Source organism: Cryptomeria japonica, chromosome 8, assembly GCF_030272615.1.
Source record: "Cryptomeria japonica chromosome 8, Sugi_1.0, whole genome shotgun sequence".
NCBI lineage: Eukaryota > Viridiplantae > Streptophyta > Pinopsida > Cupressales > Cupressaceae > Cryptomeria > Cryptomeria japonica.
Window position 1 is genome coordinate 31,767,979 of NC_081412.1, and position 22,565 is coordinate 31,790,543.

At 34.7% G+C, this 22,565-nt stretch overlaps 1 protein-coding gene and 1 pseudogene across 1 annotated transcript; both read right to left on the reverse strand.

Annotated features, from left to right (window-relative positions):
• Window positions 1–2,011: 2,011 nt before the first annotated feature.
• Window positions 2,012–3,608, reverse strand: LOC131857486 (receptor-like protein 33; annotated as a pseudogene).
• An 866-nt stretch (window positions 3,609–4,474) lies between these two features.
• LOC131059185 (probably inactive leucine-rich repeat receptor-like protein kinase At3g28040) lies at window positions 4,475–5,699 on the reverse strand. The gene is made up of 2 exons (XM_059210134.1): window positions 5,288–5,699; window positions 4,475–5,190 (listed from the first exon to the last, which is right to left on the reverse strand). Exons 1-2 carry the CDS (start codon window positions 5,697–5,699, stop codon window positions 4,475–4,477), a joined length of 1,128 nt encoding a protein of 375 aa, XP_059066117.1.
• Window positions 5,700–22,565: the final 16,866 nt, after the last annotated feature.

Below are 22,565 nucleotides of genomic sequence, written 5' to 3' on the forward strand. Positions count from 1 at the left end.
CCAATGCACCCTAAACCATATACAATTAATCTTGTACTCCAAACCCGATTTTCTCCATCCTCAACCATATATCCTACACCTTACTCCCAAAACTTTATACAAGAGAGGGAGAGGCATGATCAAGAGAGTGGAGGGAGAGAGAAAATGAGAGGAAGAAGAACAAAGAAAAAGAGAGGGACAAGGAGGGAGGGAGGGAGAGATATACAAGGAGAGACCAAGAAACCTAGAGAGGGGAGATGTGGAGAGAAATTCACAAAGAGAAAACCTTCCAATCCCTTGATCAATCCTTACCATCTCCATCAAACAATGCATCCAATGATGAAACCTTTCAAGGACTATACAAAATAGAAATCCAAGCTGATCCATTTCTTCATACTAATCCTTTATACCATTCGAAGATTGTAGATCCAATGCCTTCATTTGCTCCTTTTCTAAGAAAACCCACTTCAGAGAGTCTTATTCCAAATCCTTTCTCATTAGGCCAAAATGTTGAATCCTTCCAAGAATCCCCATACATATCCAAGCTCCTACCTCATATTAAGAGGATAATTCAAAGTCAGAATAAATTAGTCTTGAAATAAATCAAGATCAAGAACAACCATCCAATTTTTGACCAAGATCCCATCTCCCAAGAGTCTTATGATGATCCTCTCATCCCTTTTTATTCCATCCTAGATGATTCCCTTCCATCTTAAGAGAAAAGTATCCTTTCAAGTCCCATTCAACACCCACCTCCTAAGCAAGATCATGATATCCCTTCCATCCCCTTCAATGATCCAATTCAAAATCAGGAGGAAAATACAAATACCAATGATCATATTCCAAGTCAAGATCAAAGTTTCCCTTCACCTCCATGTCATAATCCCCCATATCCACTTGAAGAGCCCATCATCTCTTCTTATTCCCCTCATGGTCCTAATCTTCCACAAGATCCCATTGCATCTACCCAAGTTTCTAATGAATCCCCTATATCAAATGGGTTCCTCCACTTTCATTTGAGCCGGTCTACTTCATGATCCTGTCATTCCTTCAATACCATATCCTCCTCAAAATGGACTTGCATCTTGCTTTAAAAGTAACAAGTATCCTATTGCTAAAAATATTTGTTAAAACATGCATTATCAAGGCAAATAGTTAGGCCTACATGAACAAGGTATATTAGAACCCCTTCATATCAAGGCAAATATCAATAAATAAATAATTACACGACCAATTAAAGGGGTTTGATCAAATCCACATCAAATCACATTAGATTAAACCTACTTGTTACAAATTTATTTGTAAAAATAGTCAACTTCATATTATCTGTGTTAGGGTCAAATGAAATCACATGGAGACATAGATTTACATACATGTAACCCTTTGAGTTTTCTTTACAAAAATATAATATATTATATCTAATTTTAAAATTGAATGCATTGTTTATAAGTAAGATAAGCCCATCACAAAAATTATCCTATTTGAAAGTCTATGAAAAATAACAAACTATATCAAGAAATTTCATAAAACTTTATTCCACTCCATATTGATGTGCTTGTTCTAAAATAATAATAACTCAATTTCAATAAATAGACAAAAGTAAATATATCATGATGAGAATATAGATCTAAATTTCTTGTTAATATCAATTAAAAAATTAATAATAATAAAATATTATAAAAAAGATCCTCATTAAATATTAGAGTTAATAATTTAATCCTAATAAAAGTTTGAATAATTCTATTTGCAATAAAAATGAAAAATATATATTAGACATCACAACTAACTGAAATAATTAATTAGACAAAAAAACTCTAAGTAATTCTAATAATATCACTTAGAGAAGCAATAATATAAAAGAAATTATCAACCATAAAATATATATTAATATATTTAAAATTATTTTCTTTCCATACCCATATGAGAGACATTACCTATTTGGGTATGAGAGACATTACCTATTTAAATAGGAAATATGATATATTATTTTCTTCCAGACAACTATCTATAGTACTCATGACATATCCATCTATGATTATATGAAGGCAATGCCTCTTTACACCACTATTTTTTTCCCTTTTCCGTACTCATATAAAAGACTCTGTCTCTTTACACTATGATATTATGCATTATTTTCTTACACATAATCTATCTATAATACCCTTATTTCATACAAACAATCTATCTAAATTACCCATGACATATCTATCTATGAACATATGAAGGCAATGCCTCTCTACACAACTATTTATTATTTTCTGAGTGACAAGATATTCATAATACCTACGGCATATCCATCTAGGACTCTAATAAATATTACTCGCCATTTCTTTTTCAGGCAAAGGACTCCAAACACTCCCCAGAATCCAACAGCAAAGCTTGCCATCCAACTTACATACCAATACAATGGGATTTCTTCTTCCTCTTTCTCCTCTTCATCTTCGGAAACCGGTGGCATACCTGCAGATGAGTTGTGATCACAACCGCATGATCTCTTGTCAACTGGAAACCCACACAGATCGGGGTTCCCTGAAAAGTAAGTGGAATTGAATGTGGAGAACTGAGTCCCTGAGGGGATTCTTCCACAGAGCATGTTGTTGGGCACAATGAAGAAACTCAAAAAGGAAAGTTGTACCATCTGACCTGGGATTCTTCCACGCAATTTATTATTAGAAAGATCCAATGATTCTAACTGCTCTAACAAGCCAAAGCTTACTGGAATCTCTCCTGTAAGACTATTACCTGACAAATTCAGGACATGTAAATGCTTAAGGTTTGCCAATTTCTGAAGGAATGTCACCTGAAAGCTGATTTGAAGAAAGATCAATGGCTGTTATAAGTAAGAGAACAGAATACCCATAGGCTAGGCTCAATCTTTTGTTAGCCACATTGATCTCTTCCTTATAATAATATGAAAGACCATGAGAGGACCAACCATTTAAGACTACTGATCCTCCCGCTTCTCCATCCATCATACCTGTCAACTTCCCCAACTCTGGTGGGATAGCACCAGTCAAATTATTGTGGGAGATATCTAAGACATGGAGAGTTGAAAGATTGCCTAATGCATGTGGTATCCATCCAAGGAATTTATTTGACCTCAAAACAAGTATCATCAAGTCAGAAAGCTGTCCTAACCAAAGAGGTATGTTCCCAGACAAGAAATTATTTGTCACATCCAAAATCTACAATTTGCAACAGTTTTGGACATCAGATGGCAAGTTCCCCTTAAGCATGTTGTCACTGAGATGAAGCTTTTCGAGTTGGCGTAGCCTTCCTATCTTAGATGGAATCTCCCCACTTAATTTATTGTTTGCCAGATTTAGTCTTTTCAAAGCTGTGCAGTTGGTGAGGCTTGATGGTATTTTACCTTCAAAGTTGTTACTTGATAGATCCAAATCCCGTAGCTTTTGCAGAAGACCGATGGAAGTAGGAATATCACCTCTTAAATCATTTTCAGAGTATAACAAGAACTCAATGTTAGGAAGAAGCGAACCAATCTCCACTGGGATAAAACCGGTGAATCTATTCTGGGACAAGTCCAACAATTCGAAATCTGATGCAGGCACAGAAGGAATCGGAACAGAACCAGTCAACATATTATGACCCACCCAAATATATCTTTTCATAGTAACTTATATCAAAGCTGGAAGGGAGTTCACCTTGCAAGTTATTATGCGACAGGGAAATAACTGCCATATATGGAAGGTCCCCAAGCCAAGCTGGAATGTTTCCAAAGAGACTGTTGTTGGAGAGATCCAAATACCCCAGGCTATATTGTGTTGAAAGGAATGCAGGAATCAGACCCCCTATATTACAAGAACCCAAGCGCAATACTTGAAACTGCATTGGAGGTTGATAAAAAAACAGCACAAACACACAGAAATACAGAGGAGAAGAGAGACGGGAGACAGAGGAGAAACCCATAAATGGGCTGTGAGATTGTATTTCGAATACATTCAATTTATAGACCATTACATATTAAATGTTCTGGAAACTGTAGATCAGAGTTAGATGCAGCAATAATGGTGGGCAGGTGGAAGAAGGCTCTAGAAGTCACTCGGTGGAGGAACTTTCTGGAAGACAGAAGTTTCTGGGAGGATAATTAATTTATCTCCAACAGAGGTATCCATTCGGGCTCAATATGAACAGTCAATTTATTGTTCGAAAGAGTTAGCTCAGCAAGCCTGGTAGCATTTTCAAAGAAATGAAGAGAAATGAAGCCTTCTAAATTGTTGTTACCGAGATTAATGCTAGAAAGTCGACTTAGATATCCAAGAGAATCGGGAATGCTACCGTTAAGGTGATTGTTGTCTAGATAAAGCACTTCCAAAGAGGAAATCCCACCCAACTCAGAAGGCACATTGCCGGTCAGCAGATTATAAGAGAGTCTGAGATAAACCAAGGCCGAAAGCAAGCCAACTGAAGCTGGAATTTGTCCATTCAATGAGTTGGCGTGAAGATCAAGGTATTCAAGGGCAGACAGATTTCCAATTCAAGGTGGCAAACTTCCTGTAACATTGGAACCCCACAAAACAAACCGGGTAAGCTGGGGCCACGATTCACATAACAATATTTGTCCTATATTTCCAGTTATTTTGTTGTCGACCAACTTAAGCTCTTTCAGATGAGGCAAACGGGAAAGACTTGCAGGTAATGGCCCCGTCAGGTCACAGCGATCAAACTGAATGGAGACTAAACCAGTCAAATTTCCCAGCCATGCGGGCAAACTGGAAGTAAACTCGTTCCAGCCAAGATGGAGATGGGAGAGCGAGGTGAGTTTTCGTAAAGCATGGGGGATTTGCCCCGACAGAGCACAGTCTTTGAGGTTGAGGTGGTGAAGGCTATGGAGCCTAGAAAGTGGCGCTTCTAATTGTTTCCCCGTCATGTTCAGTTCGACCCCTTGAAGTGACAAATGCTTTAACCCTCGCACATTCTCTGTCCACTTCAAACTGGGACAATAGACAGGTCCACAATCATACCAGTTATATGAAATCTCGTCCTCGAGGTAAATCTTTGTGGCAAGATCTATAACTTGCAGTTGGGAAAGATTTCCCAGACGCCACAGAATACTACCATTCAGATCAGCACCAGCACATGACAAGTCGAGATAAGTCAAGTTGTGAAGGGAGGATATATGCTTCGAAATCTGGCCTTCAAAATAATTGAAGCTGAGATCGAGATGCTTCAGTTGGTGTAGACTAGAAAGCTCTGAATCGAAGACCAAGAAAACACATTTCATTACAATAATGAGAAATTATCATTAGTTGAAAAACAAAAGAATGCTGTAAATTAGAAGCGTCTTTACCTGTGGGTATAACGCCACTCAAGAAATTGGCGCTCAAATCCAAATGCTCCAGATACTTCAATTTGAACAGTGCTGGAGAAAGTATGCCAGTTGTCGGATAATCTTTATCGAGAATTATCGAATTTGCAGTGCCAATTGTCAGAGAATCTTTATCGAGATTTATCGAATTTACTGAAACTTGAGAAAGATGAATTTTGATGACATGGGATATCTCTCGGCTGCATTCAACCCCACGCCACGCACAACAATTAAGCCCATTCCATGAACGAAATCTAAGTGAAGAATATATCTCATTCTTGAAAGCAACGAGGGCATCTCTTTCCTCCCTTAAGCACACAACATTGCAGCTGATCGTCACCCGACACAATGTCAACGCAACAAAAAACCATAAGTCCCCCAGGTATCTCTCCATCTAAAAAATTCAGTTGTTTCACCTGCAACGACATGGATTAACATAGAATTGATTAAAGCTTTGAAAAATTCAACAAAATAGAAAATTCTATTTCTTTTCAAAGTTTGATTGATTCATTGCAACCAAATGGACTAACATACTCAGAATTGGTAAAACTGATGCAGGAGCATCTGGCAAACAGGGCATGAACATATATCAATTTATAAGGAATTTGTCAGACGTGTTGACGTGTATGCAAATGTGGAAAAATAAACCGGCACGTAGACCGTTTGCCAAAATGTTTCATAAATTGGTGGGCTAGGAGGATATGTATAAATGAATTGGTTATAAGGCTTAAACTTTCAAGCCGATTAACAAGGAAGGAAACGTTAAATGAAGGAAGACAAGGTGCGCATGGGAATGGTGGTGATGAAATTAAAGAGCTAGTGTGAGTGGGAATTGTAGACCAGAGGGGTTTCTCCCCTGCGTCAAAAACTTATTCAAACAATCAACTAAATAACAAAACAAAATTAAACTAGAATTTGCACCAAAATGTGGTGCAATGGTTGCGTCCATAGTAAAACATACTTTACATAATATATTGGCCAATTTACCAATACAGTATTGATTTGCGCTTGCCCAAAACATATTCAGACCCTTGAACAAAAAAAATTTCTACAAGACATTTGTGTGCTCTGAGTAGTGAGGCCTCTTTATTATTATCTATCCCTTAACAAGTTTCGTTCTTAGATAAGTTGAAGCAATGTCCAAGCAACTCACATTTGATAGAAAAGTAGGTTTAACGGATAAAATTGAAATTCTTCTAATACAGAAGAAAAATAAAAATAAAAACAAATTAGAATGCCCATATCAATACTCAACGAATTTAATAATGAGAGAATCTTGAACTGAGGCTTCTGTAACAAAGTGCTTTTTTGACTTAATAGTATAATTAAATAATAAATTTTTTGAAGAGTATAATAAGATCTCATTCAATAAAACCACCATGTTACTTTTCTAGCAAACGCTTGCCCTTCATATTTCTCTTGTGGAGGCTTGTGTTTGAGAGAAAAAATAGGGGGAAAACTAATTCATGCCCACATCAATTTGTTAAATATGTATTTTTGAAGAGTGCCATGGTAAACATGTATGCAAAACGCAAAAACCAATGGAGGGAAAATAGAAGCCCTGAAGCTGTTTGAGCAAATGAAATTGAAAGGCCTGAAGCTAATTCCTAAGACATTTGCTGTTGTTTAGCTTGTCTCTCTGCGAATTTTGCAGATCTGAAAAAGGGCATCGAGATTCAAGACATCTACCCGGTTGCTTGAAATTTTTAACTTTGCAAACAAGACATTAATCATAAAATAAAACACCCTGCAATCTACCAGTATGCCAGAAATTTAAATAAACACAATCGGCATCAGCCACCTACTGAGATGCTCCAGGTTCCTTAGCTTAAGTTGGGATGCTGATGCAATATGGAAGTGATGGCAAAAGCTGCATTCAATTCCTCTCCTTCAAAACCTAGTTATTCCACATTCTCACTAGGAAACCATGCTTACCATCCAACAAGATTGATCGCTACAAGTCTTGCAACGGATGCATCTATTTTGGTTCCAAAACGGTAGTACAAATACGCAAACAGTTGCAATTGACTAACACATCGCTATCACGCTATAAGAAAGGTCTGTTTTGGAACCAAAATAGCTTCAGCCCCTTGGAACAGGTCTCCTCTGAAGTGGCACAATTTTTCAGTCAAGATAAAGTACTTATGGTATACATGTACGTGACGTGTGATAAATATTAAGACATGTGTCAGTTCCCGGGCCAAAAAAAAAGGTTAAAACCTCCGGAAATAAAAGAAAAGTTGCATAGCTGGCGGAAATTAACTGCTTTGTCAGTTTCGCAGCCGGGAAATAAAAAAGGTTAAATTTGCCGACATAGAAAAACTGCATAACTGGCCGAAATTAATTTTTATCAGTGTCACATGGTTTCCCTCTCTGCGTATTTCTACCGTGCGATTCGTTTGCCACGTAACTTTTCCGTGCAGAATGGCTTGCACACTTCAGGTAAATTTGTTGTGAAAATAAAACATACAACACATCAATATTAAATGCACCCTGTCAAATTTGTATTGACCAAATTATTTTAGGCTAATATTTTTATATTTTAGTTTCGAGAGAGGATTAAACAACATCAATTATGGCAAACCCACTGTTACTTGCTGGTGAAATAGAGATCTGTGTCGTGTTTGTTAGCTTTTCCACGAAGCCTATTCTATCTCTTTTTTAATTTCTGCAGTAAAACAAGCAAATAGAATTAACACGCATTTCCTCATCACGTTTTTATTGTAAATTTCGTTTATTCATAATTATGCCAAAGCTATTTCTTTATTTGAAATGGACAAAGCTATTTTTCAAAATCAATGGCTCAAAGTTCTCAAAAGCTCATGTAAGGCGATTGAAAGCATTTGATCCATTGATTTTTATCATCCTCGCTGTCTGTACGTGCAAAGTCTGACTCGCTTTCTCCGTAGATGTTGCCGCCATCTGTTAATGTATTAATCTTTAGGTTAAAACTTAGTTATTTTAGGTTAATTTTAGTTTTGTTTGATTTTATTAGTTTTTGTATAGTTATAACTTATTTGTTCCATCCGACAGTTTTTGTGTAATTGTGCAAACTGTTCGCTGCCTTTATTATGCAACAAGTACTTCTTGAATTTTAATTGAAATGTGTTTCATTTTATCAATTCATTTACATTTCTGCCCTAACAGTGGTATCAGAGCGGAGAAATAAGAGCAGAGAATTCTACAGAAACAATAAATTGATTCAGGTGATATCAATTTATTTATTCCCTATTTTTAAAGGATTGAGAAGTTATTTTAAAGTTGTAGGCCTTGTAAATAGTGTTTATTTATTTTAAATTCAGAATGCAGTCTATTGTTTCATTGATTGGAGAAACTTTAACAGGAAAATATAATTGGATGGAATGGCATAGAAAAATTGAAAACACTCTCATTTTTAATGATTTATGGTCTAAAATTTGTGATGAAAATGCACAACCTACAACACCAATTGATGCTAAAGAAAAAGAAATTTGGCAATATAAAAATTCCAAAGCTTTGGCTTTGATAAGAGCTTCTGTTAATGGAGATGTGTATCGACATATACAAGGATGCACATTTGCATGGGAAGCTCTTCACAAATTAAAAGATTTATTTGATTCTCATTCAGAATTAGAGTTTATTCAGTTACAATTAAAATTGTTTAATCTTGAATTGAAAAATGGTGATGTTATGAGTTTGGCTTCTGAAATCAGAGCTATAAAACATGATGTTGATGCTGCGGGTGGAAAAGTTGATATCTATCTCACTGCTTTCATCAAGGCACTTCTTCCAACACATTCCACTTATCTAGAGTCTCTTCAAGCAAGTAATCAATTGAAAACCATTTCATTTGATACATTGGTTGAAAAGTTAGCAGAACGTGAAAAAGCTTTTGGAAGGAAAATAGATACTACTACTGAAAATGTTTGTTTTGCTCATCAAAAAGAAAAATCTATCAATAAAATCTCTTCAAAGTATAGTTATAATGATAAAGGAAAAACTAGAGGTCAATGGAGGCAACATGATAATCAAAATGATAGGCAGTATTTATATTGTAAAAGATGTGGTAGAAAAGGTAGTCATGAAGCACATGAATGTAAGCTCTCATGGGACAAGATAGAAAGTTTTAGAGAAAATTCATTTAAACAGAAAGATAAAACAAAAATGCACAGTGATGATAAAATTTCAGAGGATAAAATTTCAGGAGCAGCCCAATTTGCTTGTGACAGTGATAGTGATCAATATGTGCTTTCTGTTTCAGATTTTACATCTAATTCCTCATGGTATGATTCTTGGATCTTAGATACTGGAGCCACACAACATATGACATTTCGGCGTGATTGTTTTGAAGAATTTCATGAAGGTGCCTATGGTCCAATTTATTTAGTAGATAAATCTAGTCTGAAACCTCTTGGAAAAGGAACTATTCGATTTAAGTTGCCTAATCTTCAAGACCTTGTGCTTCATGATGTATTATTTATTCCAGAATTACAACGAAATTTGCTATCATTAGTATTGATTTGACAAAAAGGCTATTCTATTTTCTTAAAAGATGGGAAGGTTGTTGTAAGAAAAACATCTAACAATCAAATTGTTTTCACTGGGTGTGAAGATGGAAGATTATTAAAATTAAATGGTGCATCTACTTCTAAAAATTTTGCATATCTTACTGAAGAAGAGAGTCTATCACCAAGCCTTTTATGGCATGCAAGATTGGGGCATATTAGTTATGATAGCATTCATACCATGCAAAAGAATGGTGTTGATGGTTTGCCATTTTTTTCTAAATCAATTGAAAAATGTGAAGCATGTATTCTTGCCAAACAACATAAAAATTCTTTTCCTCATTCCACCTGGAGAGCACATAGAAAATTGCAACTCATTCATTCAGATTTGTGTGGGCCTTTACCAGTAACTTCTATTGGAGGATCTAAGTACTTTATGTTGTTTATTGATGATTATAGTCGCATGACTTGGATTTATTTTTTGCAGCAAAAATCAGAGGCTTTTGACACTTTTAAAAGATTTCGTGTTATGATTGAAAATCAGGCTCAATCTCAAATTGGTACTCTTCAAACAGATAATGGTGGAGAATTTACTTCTCTAATTTTTGAGGATTATCTTTGTCAAAATGGTATTCAGCATCATCTCACTATTCCAGGCACTCCTCAACAAAACGGTGTTGTTGAAAGAATGAATAGAACTATCATGAACATGGTTCGAGCAATGTTATATTTCAAAGGCATCAAGTTATATTTTTGGGCTGAAGCAGCAAGAACAGCAGTCTATCTTCGCAATAGATCTCCATCATCTGCTCTTCACCAAACAACTCCATATGAGGTTTGGTTTGGTTATCCTCCAACTATTTGACACCTTCGAATTTTTGGGTCTATTTGCTATGCTTTGATTCCTAAAGAAAAAAGGAATAAGTTGCATCATCATAGTTATAAGTGCATTTTTTTGGGCTATTCTGAAACTTCAAAAGCCTATAGATTATATGATGAAGTTCATAAAAAGTTTTTTATTGCTCGTGATGTTGTATTTTGTGAATCTTTCAAAAGTGATACACATATTGAAAATGAGTTAAAACAGCTTGATAAATGTGCCACATCTTCTCCTTGGATAGAAAATTCTTGTGAGATTTTACACTCTGGAGGAATGAATACATGTGTAGAACCTGCATCTCAAGCTACCTCAACTCATGATGCTCCACCTCTTCATGTACCAGAAGAAGCCCCTTCTCATAGTGATGTTCTCACTAATGATGAGCCTGACTCATTACCTCCCAATGAAGATTCTAATCTACAAATAGAAACATCTACTGTCCCACAAAAATCCTCTCATAGGTGGACCAAACAAGTTCAACAAACTTTGAAAGATTTGCGACCTGATGAAATAGGTAAAATAGGTACAAGAAGTTCTTATAAAGCAAGGCTACAAGCTCAATCTAATATTTCAGATAACCTTGAGTCTATTGATGAGCTCAATCTCACAATCGATTCAACACCAAATTCCTATAAAGAAGCTCATCATATTTCATTTTGGAGGCAAGCTATGCAACATGAGTATAATGCACTTTTGAATAATGGCACATGGGAGTTGGTTGATCCTCCTCTTTATTGTAAACCTATCGGTTGTAAGTGGATTTTTAGAAATAAATATAACGCTGATGGTTCACTTGATAAACACAAAGCACGCCTTGTTGCCAAAGGTTATGCTCAAAAAGAGGGCATAGACTATGATGAAACATTTGCCCCTACAGCAAAATGGACTACTATTCATGTTTTGTTGGCTTTAGCAGCCCAAAATGGTTGGAACATCCATCACATGGATGTTAAAACTACATTCTTGAATGGTGATCTTAAAGAAACAGTATATATGACTCAACCTGAAGGCTTTGAAGTTCCTGGTAAAGAGGACAAGGTATGCAAGCTTATAAAATCATTGTATGGTTTAAAACAAGCCCCACGAGCCTGGTATGAAAAACTTACTGAGCATCTCTTGCAGTTGAATTTTCATCACTTTGAATTTGATGATGCAACTCTTTTTGTTAAACAGATTGATGGTACTATTGTCTATCTTATTGTTTATGTGGATGATTTATTTATCACTGGAACTAGTGAGGCTAATATTCAAAATGTAAAAGAAGGATTGCAGCAAGGTTTTGATATGACTGATTTGGGTCATCTTCATTACTATTTGGGAATTGAGGTGATTCAAAACCCCCAATCTATCTTCATCAGTTAACAAAAATATATTGGTGATCTTCTCAAAAAGTTTGGTATGGTTGATTGCAAGCCTCTTAGCACTCCTATGGAGCAAAATCTCAAACTTTCATCTAATGATTCCTCTGATTTGGTTGATGCAACTTCTTATAGGCAACTAGTTGGCAGTTTGATTTATGCTACAACTACTCGACCTGATATTTCTTTTTCTGTTGGAGTTCTGTCATGATTTATGCAACAACCTAGAGAAACTCATTGGTTAGCAGCCAAACGGGTTCTTCGATATCTACAGGGTACTCAAAACTATGGGCTTAAATACTCCAAGATATCAAAATTTTCTTTGCTTAGTTATTCAAATTTAGATTATGCAGGTGATATGGATGATGGAAAATCTACATCTGGTTACTTAATGTCTCTTGGTTCTGCTGTAATCTCTTGGAAATCTAAAAAACAACCAGTCCCAGCTCTCTCTTCTGCAGAAGCAGAATATATAGCAGCATCTGAGGCAACTAGAGAAATCTTATGGCTTCGAAGAATTCTTGCAGATTTGCAGGCACCACAAGCTTCTTCCACACCACTCTTTATTGACAATCAATCTACTATAAAAATGCAGCCATCGTCCAGCAAAAATTAGGAGGAAAAATGAACAAAATGTGACAAACTCACCATGCAACACATTGATGTCCGTAGAAAATTTATCGGTGCAATTAAAACTAGATGCAATCGGGAATTGTGAGGCTGCAAAATCACTCGGCTGGACATAACAATTAAAGTCAAATCAGTCAGCCTTATTCATTGGTAGCAAGTTCCCTCCATTGGTGGCACATATTCTCTTTCCTTCTATTGTTTGCCCATTAGCTTTATTTAAAACAACAATCTTGTGGTATATATAAAGAGAGACCTATAGCCCCCTGATTTGGGATATCTAGAAAGGAGTTAAAAAAATAGTTATTTGGCATTAAGAAAAAAATTAGTTGACATCTAGGAAACATCCCATGAGTATCCAATTATTTTAATTAACTTCATAAATATTAAGAATTTAATAAAATAAATAATGTGGCATAAATCAAATCAAATTATATAAAATTTGTTGTTATTCCCAAAGTTCAAATTTTAGTTTTAATCATTTTCATATATAAGTTTTAAAAATATGTTTTACTAGAAGTATGATTTTAATTTTCTAAATTTAAATAGTTTAAAAAATTTATTATGTTTATGTTTATGTTTAATTTTATAATAGCTGTTAATATCAAGTTTGTCTTTTAAATATATAATATAATATAATACAAAATAAGAAATACAATAGAAATCAAGAAATAACATTATTAAAATTTTCATATAATATATATTTAAGTCTTTGATGACTATATAGGCATGCCAATGCTACCATGATCCACCACTACACTAAGTAGAACACAAAATATATGAAAGACATGAGAAGGTCATGCCATGAAGCACATCACACAAAGTAGGTTTCATAGTAAATAATATTTGGCAATTGGTGGCACCTATCTCAAATCTTATTTTCACCCTACAATTTAGATATCTTGTAGGGTCATATTATTCACAGATGCAAAATGACTGTACACATTCAACACAAGTTGAACCATAATAGTGGCTCTCAACCATTGGCCAAACATGATTTACATTATACTATTTGAAAAAGAGAAAACATAAATAAATTATGCCTTCCAAAGGTGGTTGTAGAAGATTTCCTTTATTGAATGACCAAATATAATTCAATTTGGGATTATATGTTTGACCACAATAATTTATTTTGAATTCTTTCAACAACGAAGGTTGTACAACATGTAATTTATCTGGACACTACACTAATTGCATCCAAATCTATGATGTACAATAATGAATATAAATACATGTATATTCTAAATTTCAATGTAGACCCTACATGGAGCAAATTTGTTCCCCCCATGTTAATTATTTTATTTCATAATAGATGCAACCTTTACAATGCATTAACTAAAACTTCGCAAACCAAATTGTAGAGTAAAAATATAGTCAATTACCAATGAGATTCACTCTATCCAATGAAATCATCCCCTACTATGGATTTTCATTCATCAAAACATCAAAAATTTGAGAATGTTCTATTTCTTGCAAATAGGGTTGTGAATTACTTAAGAAAAAATAAAATATTTATTAAATATAGGTAATTTTGGTGTCTAAGACTTTAGCTTTTTCTTATAGTTTTTTATATAAATTTTAATATTTATTCAATACAATATTACTTCATTTTAAAGAAAAAGCAAAGCCATATTAAAAAGAAGAAATATTACCATATTTGGACTTTGAACTCAACATGATAATTTATAGGAAAGAAGAAATGATCAATATTTGTTAATAAATAAATTTATATGATTATTTTTATTTAATTTATTATATCAAAGGTACTCATTATCTAGAATCGATAGGCATTTTTAGTCATACAAGACAACTGAATCTATCTTAATCATCTATGACCATAAAATGTATTTAGTTGTCATTAGTCAATGCGTCAGAGTGATTGTAATCATTTTCCATGAGATATTCTTAGCCACCATGATTAAAACACAACTACACCTTCCTACAACAAACAATTTGATACGGATTATTGTCACCTAGATACATTTCTCCTCCATCATAAGCATGGTAGGAAGATAGTTGCTCCTTCTAAGGAGTCATATGATATAAGAAACTTGAATTAATTAAATAAATACCTCTATCCTTTTCTCCTCTATTAATATCTCACCCTCCCTCGATCCCTTCCCCTCTGTATCTATATCTCCATCTTAATGTCTATCACTATATACATCTCTATCTCTCCCCCCTATCTCTATCTCCTTACCTATCCCTACATCTCTTTTCCTATCACACCATCTTTATACTAATTATGCTTTATCCTCTTTCTAATTTTATTTTTTCTCTCTCACTCTTATCTCTTCCATCTCTATATATCCCTCTCTCCTTTCCATATTCTCTCTCTCTCTCTCTCTCTCTCTCTCTCTCTCTCTCTCTCTCTCTCTCTCTCCTTATTGCAAACTAATATGATCTTGTTGCGAATGGAGCTTGATTATCTTACTAATTTAGAGGTTTTGTTTCAGTTGTGCTTTGTTCCTCTAAAATAAGTCTGCCTAGAAATTTCTTCAACCTATTAGCCATAGCCTTATATATGACTTTGTAAATAAAGTTGCTGAGGGATATGGGTCTATAATCAACCATGGTCTTACAATTTTTCTTCTTAGCAATCAGCGAAATCACTATGTTATTGATCTCCTTTACAAACCTCTTCTTTCTCCTAAAATCCTCAATCACTCCTAGAATATCATTCCACATGAACTCCCAATATTTCTAAAACAATTCCATTGTAAACTAGGTGCTTTGTCAACATTGAGCTTGGTTTCTTTCTTCACCGTCTAGTCATCATTCGACCCTAAATCATAATCTATCTTTGTGTTTGAGACACCCATGGTAAGCATGAGGTTGTTCAAAGTACCACCACCTTGCTCCTTATTTGAAATCTTTGAAGATCAAGCACCATCTCGAGAGGACCTCGATTTATTCTTGTCAATGGTACCTTCATTAAATATAGACTTGAATTCAATTTCCCTTCACAAAAATCTTTTGAGATCTTCAAGGGCCTAACTTTCATAACTGTTCTTTTGGTTTCTCCTTGGGAATCCATTTCCTAGACGACCTCACCTTATATCTACAATCCTTTTCCACATGATTCGTATTACCACAACCAACATAACATTTCTTAATCTCTTCCACTTCCACCTATTGGAACCACCTCCTTCCTTTCAAAGATAAACATGTCTTCAAAGGAATCCTTCTAACCGTCACGATTTGCATTCTTGCATAAAGGTAAGAATCTTTTCCCACAATTTCCTCATTGATTTGCAAAAGGGACCCTAATGATCTGCCAAATTTCTCCAAGCTACCTTCTACCCAATATTCAATTGGTAAGTTATATATCTGATCCAGATAGGCCTATAGTCCATTTCTACTTATCTTTATTTGTTTCTCTTTAACTATTCCTCTTTTTCCATGCCTCTCTATCTTTATCTCTTCCTCTACATCCATATATTTTTTTCTCTCCCCCTCTCTATTCATCTCTACCTAGATCTCCTCCTCTCTTTCATTTATCTCTAGACATGTCTTCCACTCTCTATCCATCCATCTCACCCCACCCCTCTCTCTCTCCCTCCTTGCAAACATAACATAAGGCTGATAGTAATGGAATGATGCAAGTTGATTTGAAGATATCACTTCTTCAATGAAACCTTTCTTACACAAACAACCATTTTGTAAATGTCATACAAATTGACCTCATGTATTGCTATCAGATAGCTTACTAAGAATTGCCAGTAAGTTATGGTTTTTTACCATATTTGGGATGTCTATTGGACTGACGTGGAATTTAAACTCCAGGCTCATTTTGTGGACACTTTTAGATTGGGTTTTGGCTCCCTCACTATCTTTGCATTTTTAACAGCTCTCATTTGTGTTTTACCAAAAAAACCAACTAACAAAGCCAACATGGTACTAAATTGTACCAAAAAATTGAGAGGCCCGAAATAGTCTCTATCATTATTAATAGATGTCTTCATATTGATTGACTTTTTACTGCTACAAATAAATTTTCTCTTGCATTTTCATGAAAGTTCTCTACTCATCATCAGTTTTCCATTCATCATTCACTTTCCATTTAGCAATGCCACAACAAAAAGTTGAATCTCATTCTTTCTCGTAGGCATTCTATTATTCCAATATTATGTACAGTAATTAAATTTTGCTATTCAAAAGAAAATCATTTATCCTTTCATAAATGTTATATATGATGAGGTGGTGATTTAATGGTAAGTATCTACATTGTTCAACACTCCTTTAATTGTGCATATTATTTGGTTTGATATATTTAAAATATATTTTTTATCTACTAGCAAGTTTTTCATTCCTTTTTGAATAAATAAATTTTAAGTGGATGTGAAGGGAGAGACTAGCATAAATATTTTAAAGAAAATCTATTTAAGGTAATTTATATATCTTATAAATAATTAATACAAAATACATATATGAAGATATTTTATCTTAGGTGTCTATTACTATCTTAAATGTAAGATTACAAAATTGACTCTTATCTTTTTAATAGGCCTCATTTTATTTTTAAAAATCTATTTTATTTTATTAATTTTAATTTATTATGAATTGACATTTTACATTTCTTATAAGTTTTATTTAAGTTTTAAAATTTTATTTCAAAGTTTAATTTATGTAAGAATTTAACTATATTTATGCTCAATTTTATAATATTTTTTTATTAGTTAATATTCAGTTTATCTCACTTAATGTTAATATTGCTTATAATATATTAATTATTTGTGTTAATGAAATTAAAAATAGTAATTAGAATATTTTTTATTTTGTATTTCAATTTATATAATAAAATAAATTTCAAACTTAAAATCTATATTAAAAGTTATAGAGTGTAAGATAGATATATCATTATCTCTACCTCTCTCTTATTTACTCATCTCTCCTTACCCTTTTCCTCTCCTCTTCCCTCCACCCCCTCCTCTCTCTCTATTATTTATCCAATCTCTCCTACTCTCCTCTCCATATTTCTCAACCTCAAATAATGACATCTAAAATAATAAACTTCAACTCAAACAATATATTTCAATCCTCTCTCCTCTCTGTTTAACTTTCTCTCTCCTTGCCATATCCGTCTCCTTCGTCTTAATCTCTATCTTCTTCCCCACCTTGTCTCTCTCTTTCTCACTCATCCTAACTCTGTTACTCACTCTCACTCTCCCTCTCTCTTTGTCTCTCACTATCTTTACTACAAACATAAGTTAAGTTTGTTGGTAATGGAGCTTTCAATCATGTGTTTCATCCTTATAAGTGGAGATGCATTATTGATTTGAATATTTCACTTCTTCATTGATACCTTTGTTTTACAAACAACCTCATTTGCTAAGGGCCTACTAATCGACCTCATTAACTACACACATGTGTGCAAGGTAATTTCACTAAGAATAAAAAGGAGAATTTGGATAACATTTAATTATTGACTAAGATATGTATAAAAATAAATAAGTCAATATATAATCTTTGTTTTATTGTAATAAATATTTAATTATTAATATTAATTAATTATATTATTATTTTTTCCTTAAATAAAATTGTAAAATTGCAATGGCTTGCAAGAAGCGAAATTTGGCAGAAAATTTGAAAATAGGGCAAAACCGTATGCCAAGCTTTCCTCTTTACAGGCTGTAGGGGAAAAAATTTAATTGTTTGGGTCGTCTTCCTCCCCCTGATACAGGTAGAGATTTTGCTTCTTGCCCTACTTTGGTCTCCAATGGGAGGGATCAATGGCCTCAAAAACAATACCTAGAAAATTAATCCAATAAAAACAAGGCAAATGACTAGCATGATGTCTTAAGCAGGAGATCCTGTAGGCTATTGCTGGTTCGAACTAATGAGACCCAGGGCAAGTCCTCTGGTAGTCTTGAGAAGGTATGGATTTCCCCCATATCCTCATTCATACTGAGTTTTGCTACAAGTGCCAATGCGATCCCCCTGGGTGGGAGACGAACCCCTACCCTTGGTGCTTCACCGCCCTCTGGTCGAACACCTCAAACAAGATCTAGGAATGATGTCGTCATTCAGAGAATTACAAAAAAACCAAAAAATGCAAACCCTAGATTGAAAGATGAATTTTTATATGTCTCCGAAGATAAACTTCGCAAAGGGTTTGAGGGATCATTACAGAAAGTATGGTTTGTTTGCTATATGGTGTGGGAAAGGGGAATCAGTGGATTCGGTTGCCCAGTGGTTGGAAGATACTTATGCGGGTCAAGTAAGTATTACTATCTTCCCTAATGACTTTCTATTTATCTATTGTATAAGGCAATCTTTAAAACTGGAGTTGTTAACTGCTAAAGTTATATTTTATCGTAGCTATAATTTAATTTCATAGATTGGGAGTCGAACTTCTACCCTAGCACGTATAAGTTTCAGAAAATTTTTAAATGGGTTAGATTTAAATACATCCTAGTAGAACTTATGCATTCCCAAATCTTGTTTAAAATCAGGGGTAGCCTTTGGGGTTTTATTGGCCTTGAGAAGGACTGGTGTCGTTCTTCAGATATCAAAAAGCTTATTAATTTAGACTCTCATGCACCTCATCTTAAATAATTGATCTTCACTACTGCTAATTGTGAATACCATTTAGAACCTGAACTCTATGAAGGTCCGATATCAAACCACTTAGCCTTTAAGTTATCACCCTCCTCTCAATTAATTAACAATCCCAATCCCCCATTGATAAAGCCCCTGATTTTTTATAATTCAACTATATTGAGGGAGGACTCTGAGGGTGTTGGGTGTCCATCTAGGATGAACAAGGTGGCCTCAACCCCAAACCCTCCCTCCAAAATTGAAGAAGGAGAATTATTGCTGGACAAGGTACCTTTCCTTACTTCTCCACCAACATTTGATATGCCCGCAAAAATAATGAGACAGTAATTTGTGATGGGAATTGTCTTATTATGGGAAATGCCTAGCTAGGTTTGGTTAATCCTTCACTTGATTATATGTCAACACCTTTATCTCATAAGGTAGTCCATAATCAGGAGTTAGAAAAAAATGAGGGAGAGATTATGAGTGGTCTCAGTAAAATATTGGTGTCCAAGGTAGGGGATGGTGAGAGTCAGGAGCCCTTTCATGAGAGCCCCATGAGGGCTATAGAGATAATCAATATAACTGAAAGGGTGGATTGTGATAACGAGGTGGTTAATGGGCACCCTGAGATACTGGAGGGCAGAGATAACATATCACCAGGTGTCAAGGATGTGTCATTAGTAGAAAGGAAGGAGGATTTAATCAATCATACCTATAATGAAGTCATTAATGATCTTATGGATAGATTCATAGAGGAAATTGCAGATGCAGATGAATTAGGTTTCCTGAAATAAGCCCTAATTATGGAGATCGTGGAATCAAAAGATGTGGTAGGGGAGGCTGACAATTTGAATGTGTGTTGGGAAGGGTTGGGAAGTGAAGATGAAGAGGTAGGGGAATTCAGGATGGAAGTTTTGGGGATTGACCAGAATGAGTGGGGCCTGGAAACCCTAGATTGTGCTAAACAATGTAAAAGGAGAGGTAGGAAATCTCTATCAGAACTAAGAAATATGGATGGGTCTGCAAAGGGATAAGAATATGGTTGACAGAATTAATAAGTTCATTTTGTTGTTTCTTTTGTGCCTATATGTAGATGGCATGGAATAGAGATTAAATATTATTTTGTTCATGCTTATAATGGATGAAACTTATTTGTTATTCTCTTGCCTATATATAGAGGGGACATTTATTTATGGATACTTATAAAGTCCCACCAATTAGAGAAATTAATCTTCTCCACATGGGCAATCTTATGAGTGCTCAATTTTTGAATGATACCACTCGCTCTCAAGGTCTTGAGCAAGATAATTTCAATAATATATTGAATATACTGAAAAAATCCAATGCATCTAGAACAAAAATTGTTGATCATGTTTGGTATTCTTGGTTGGAATGATACCCCTCCTCAATGTCTATCTATGTCTAACTGGAAATGGGGAGGTCCAAATAAATTTGTAAGATACTTAGGCATCCTATTTTCAATAAAAACCTCTTTGAAAGAAATGTGGGAATGGATGTCCAAAAAATTTAAAAATGAGAATGTTAAATAGCAGACTCACTTGTTATCCCTTATAGGAAAATTGCATGTTGTGACAAAAAGGTCATCTCCTTATACAACATATATTTTGCCTCTACCTGGATGCTCAACTTTTATCAAGTGAACATTCAAAAAGTTGGTTAGAGATTTTCAGTAGTTGAATGGTAGAAGGGTTAAAAAGAGACATGTTGTCTCTTGGTCAAAGTGTTGTCTTCCTAAATCTTAGGGGGGCCTTGGTCTTAAAGATCTTGAAATTTAGGGCATCTATTTGGCAATTAAATGGATTTTGAAACCATTTAGTGGGTGTGAACCTCAAAAAATGTTTGTTAAAATAATATTGCTCTATCCAAACCCAAAAAGGGAAGAAATTGGTATGCTCTTCATCCCCATGATATGTTGTTCAGCAATATGATTGTTGTAGACACCTAAAATTGTCCAGTGTAATTAAATAAATATTTTATTTATTTAATTATCTAAGCCTAATTCTTCTATTAATTAAATAAATCTTTATTTATTTAATTAATTCATTAACCTTTTCTACCCATGACACATGTCATTCATCTCTTAATTCATACACTACCTACCTCTTTCATTATTTTATTATTTCCTTTACCTACCCTCTAATCCCAGCCGACCTCCTTTTTTACACCTCTCAATCTTATCCCTCCATTTCTTATAGTGTCTTTTATTTAAGGAGATGCTTCCTTCATTATCAAACCCTAATGAATGATCTTAAAGACTTGGCTACACTACGATCCTACTTGCAACCACATTCCGGTCTTTGTTGAGCTCTTGTGCATATAAAATCTGAGAGCAAATATATCAAGCAAGATCAATGGAGATAGGAAAAATGGAGATCAAAACCCTATTGGACATGTGATGGTATAATCTTTGTGATTTCATTTGATTTGCTTTGTCTTAGGTAATCTTCATATGTTATGGTGGATCTTTGTTGTTGTTAGGCTAGGGTTTTGTGGTTGAATTCATTTAGCTTTTCAATTCTATTATTATTGTTATCCATTTTCACCATATACATTTTGGCACGCCCGGTGGGACTCTTGTCCCTTTTGCATTTAACATTTTTGTTGCAGATTTTGTGTTTTGAAGTTACAGATCTGACATTTTCGCGTTGGCATACTTTCGGATCGCATTTTTGGCTTTTTGACGCGTCTGTGAACTTTTGGACCGCGTCTGTGTTTTCTAAACGCGTCTGTGCATCGCAGAATCGTGTTTGCGTCACAAAACTGCATTTGCATCATAGAACCGCGTCTGTGTTTTCTAAACGCGTCTGTGCATCTCAGAACTGCGTCTGCATCACAAAACCGTGTCTATGTTTTTGAAGCGCGTCTGTGCAAAGGGTAACCACGTTTGTGTTAACCAATTTCAAAAATTTTAAATTTTATTGATTTGGTTTTGAGTTTTGCATTTAGGATTTCAGATCTGGTTTATTTTATGATAACATTTTCAGATTTAGCTAATGAAATTGGTGCAGCTTGTCTTGAAAGCAAAATCGTTTGGTTGAAGGCCCCTATTTTCACAAAGTCTTTTGGGTTTAAAATTAACCTAACTTGTGTGCTTGCAGGAAGGGGTGATTATTTGAAACAATCCAAACTACTAACAACTCTTTGTTGCAAGTCCTTGGCAAGGGTTTTTGGATTTTTATTGTGTGCCTTGTTTTCATAGACTAGCAAACACTTCAATTGGTGCACTAAAATTGAATCATTGTCTTTTGTGTCTTGAGCAATAGGCACTTTTTGTTTAATCTTTAGAGGGCCTGTCTTCCTGTGTGGTCATTAGGACTACTAGTGAGAAGAGAACGACCCAAGTCATA

Coding starts and splice junctions, on each gene's coding strand:
- LOC131059185 (XM_059210134.1), bottom strand. CDS start 5,699: ATGGAGAGATACCTGGGGGACTTATGGTTTTTTGTTGCGTTGACATTG. Junction 5,191..5,287: donor GAGTGGCGTTATACCCACAG/GTAAAGACGCTT, acceptor TCTTCGATTCAG/AGCTTTCTAGTCTACACCAA.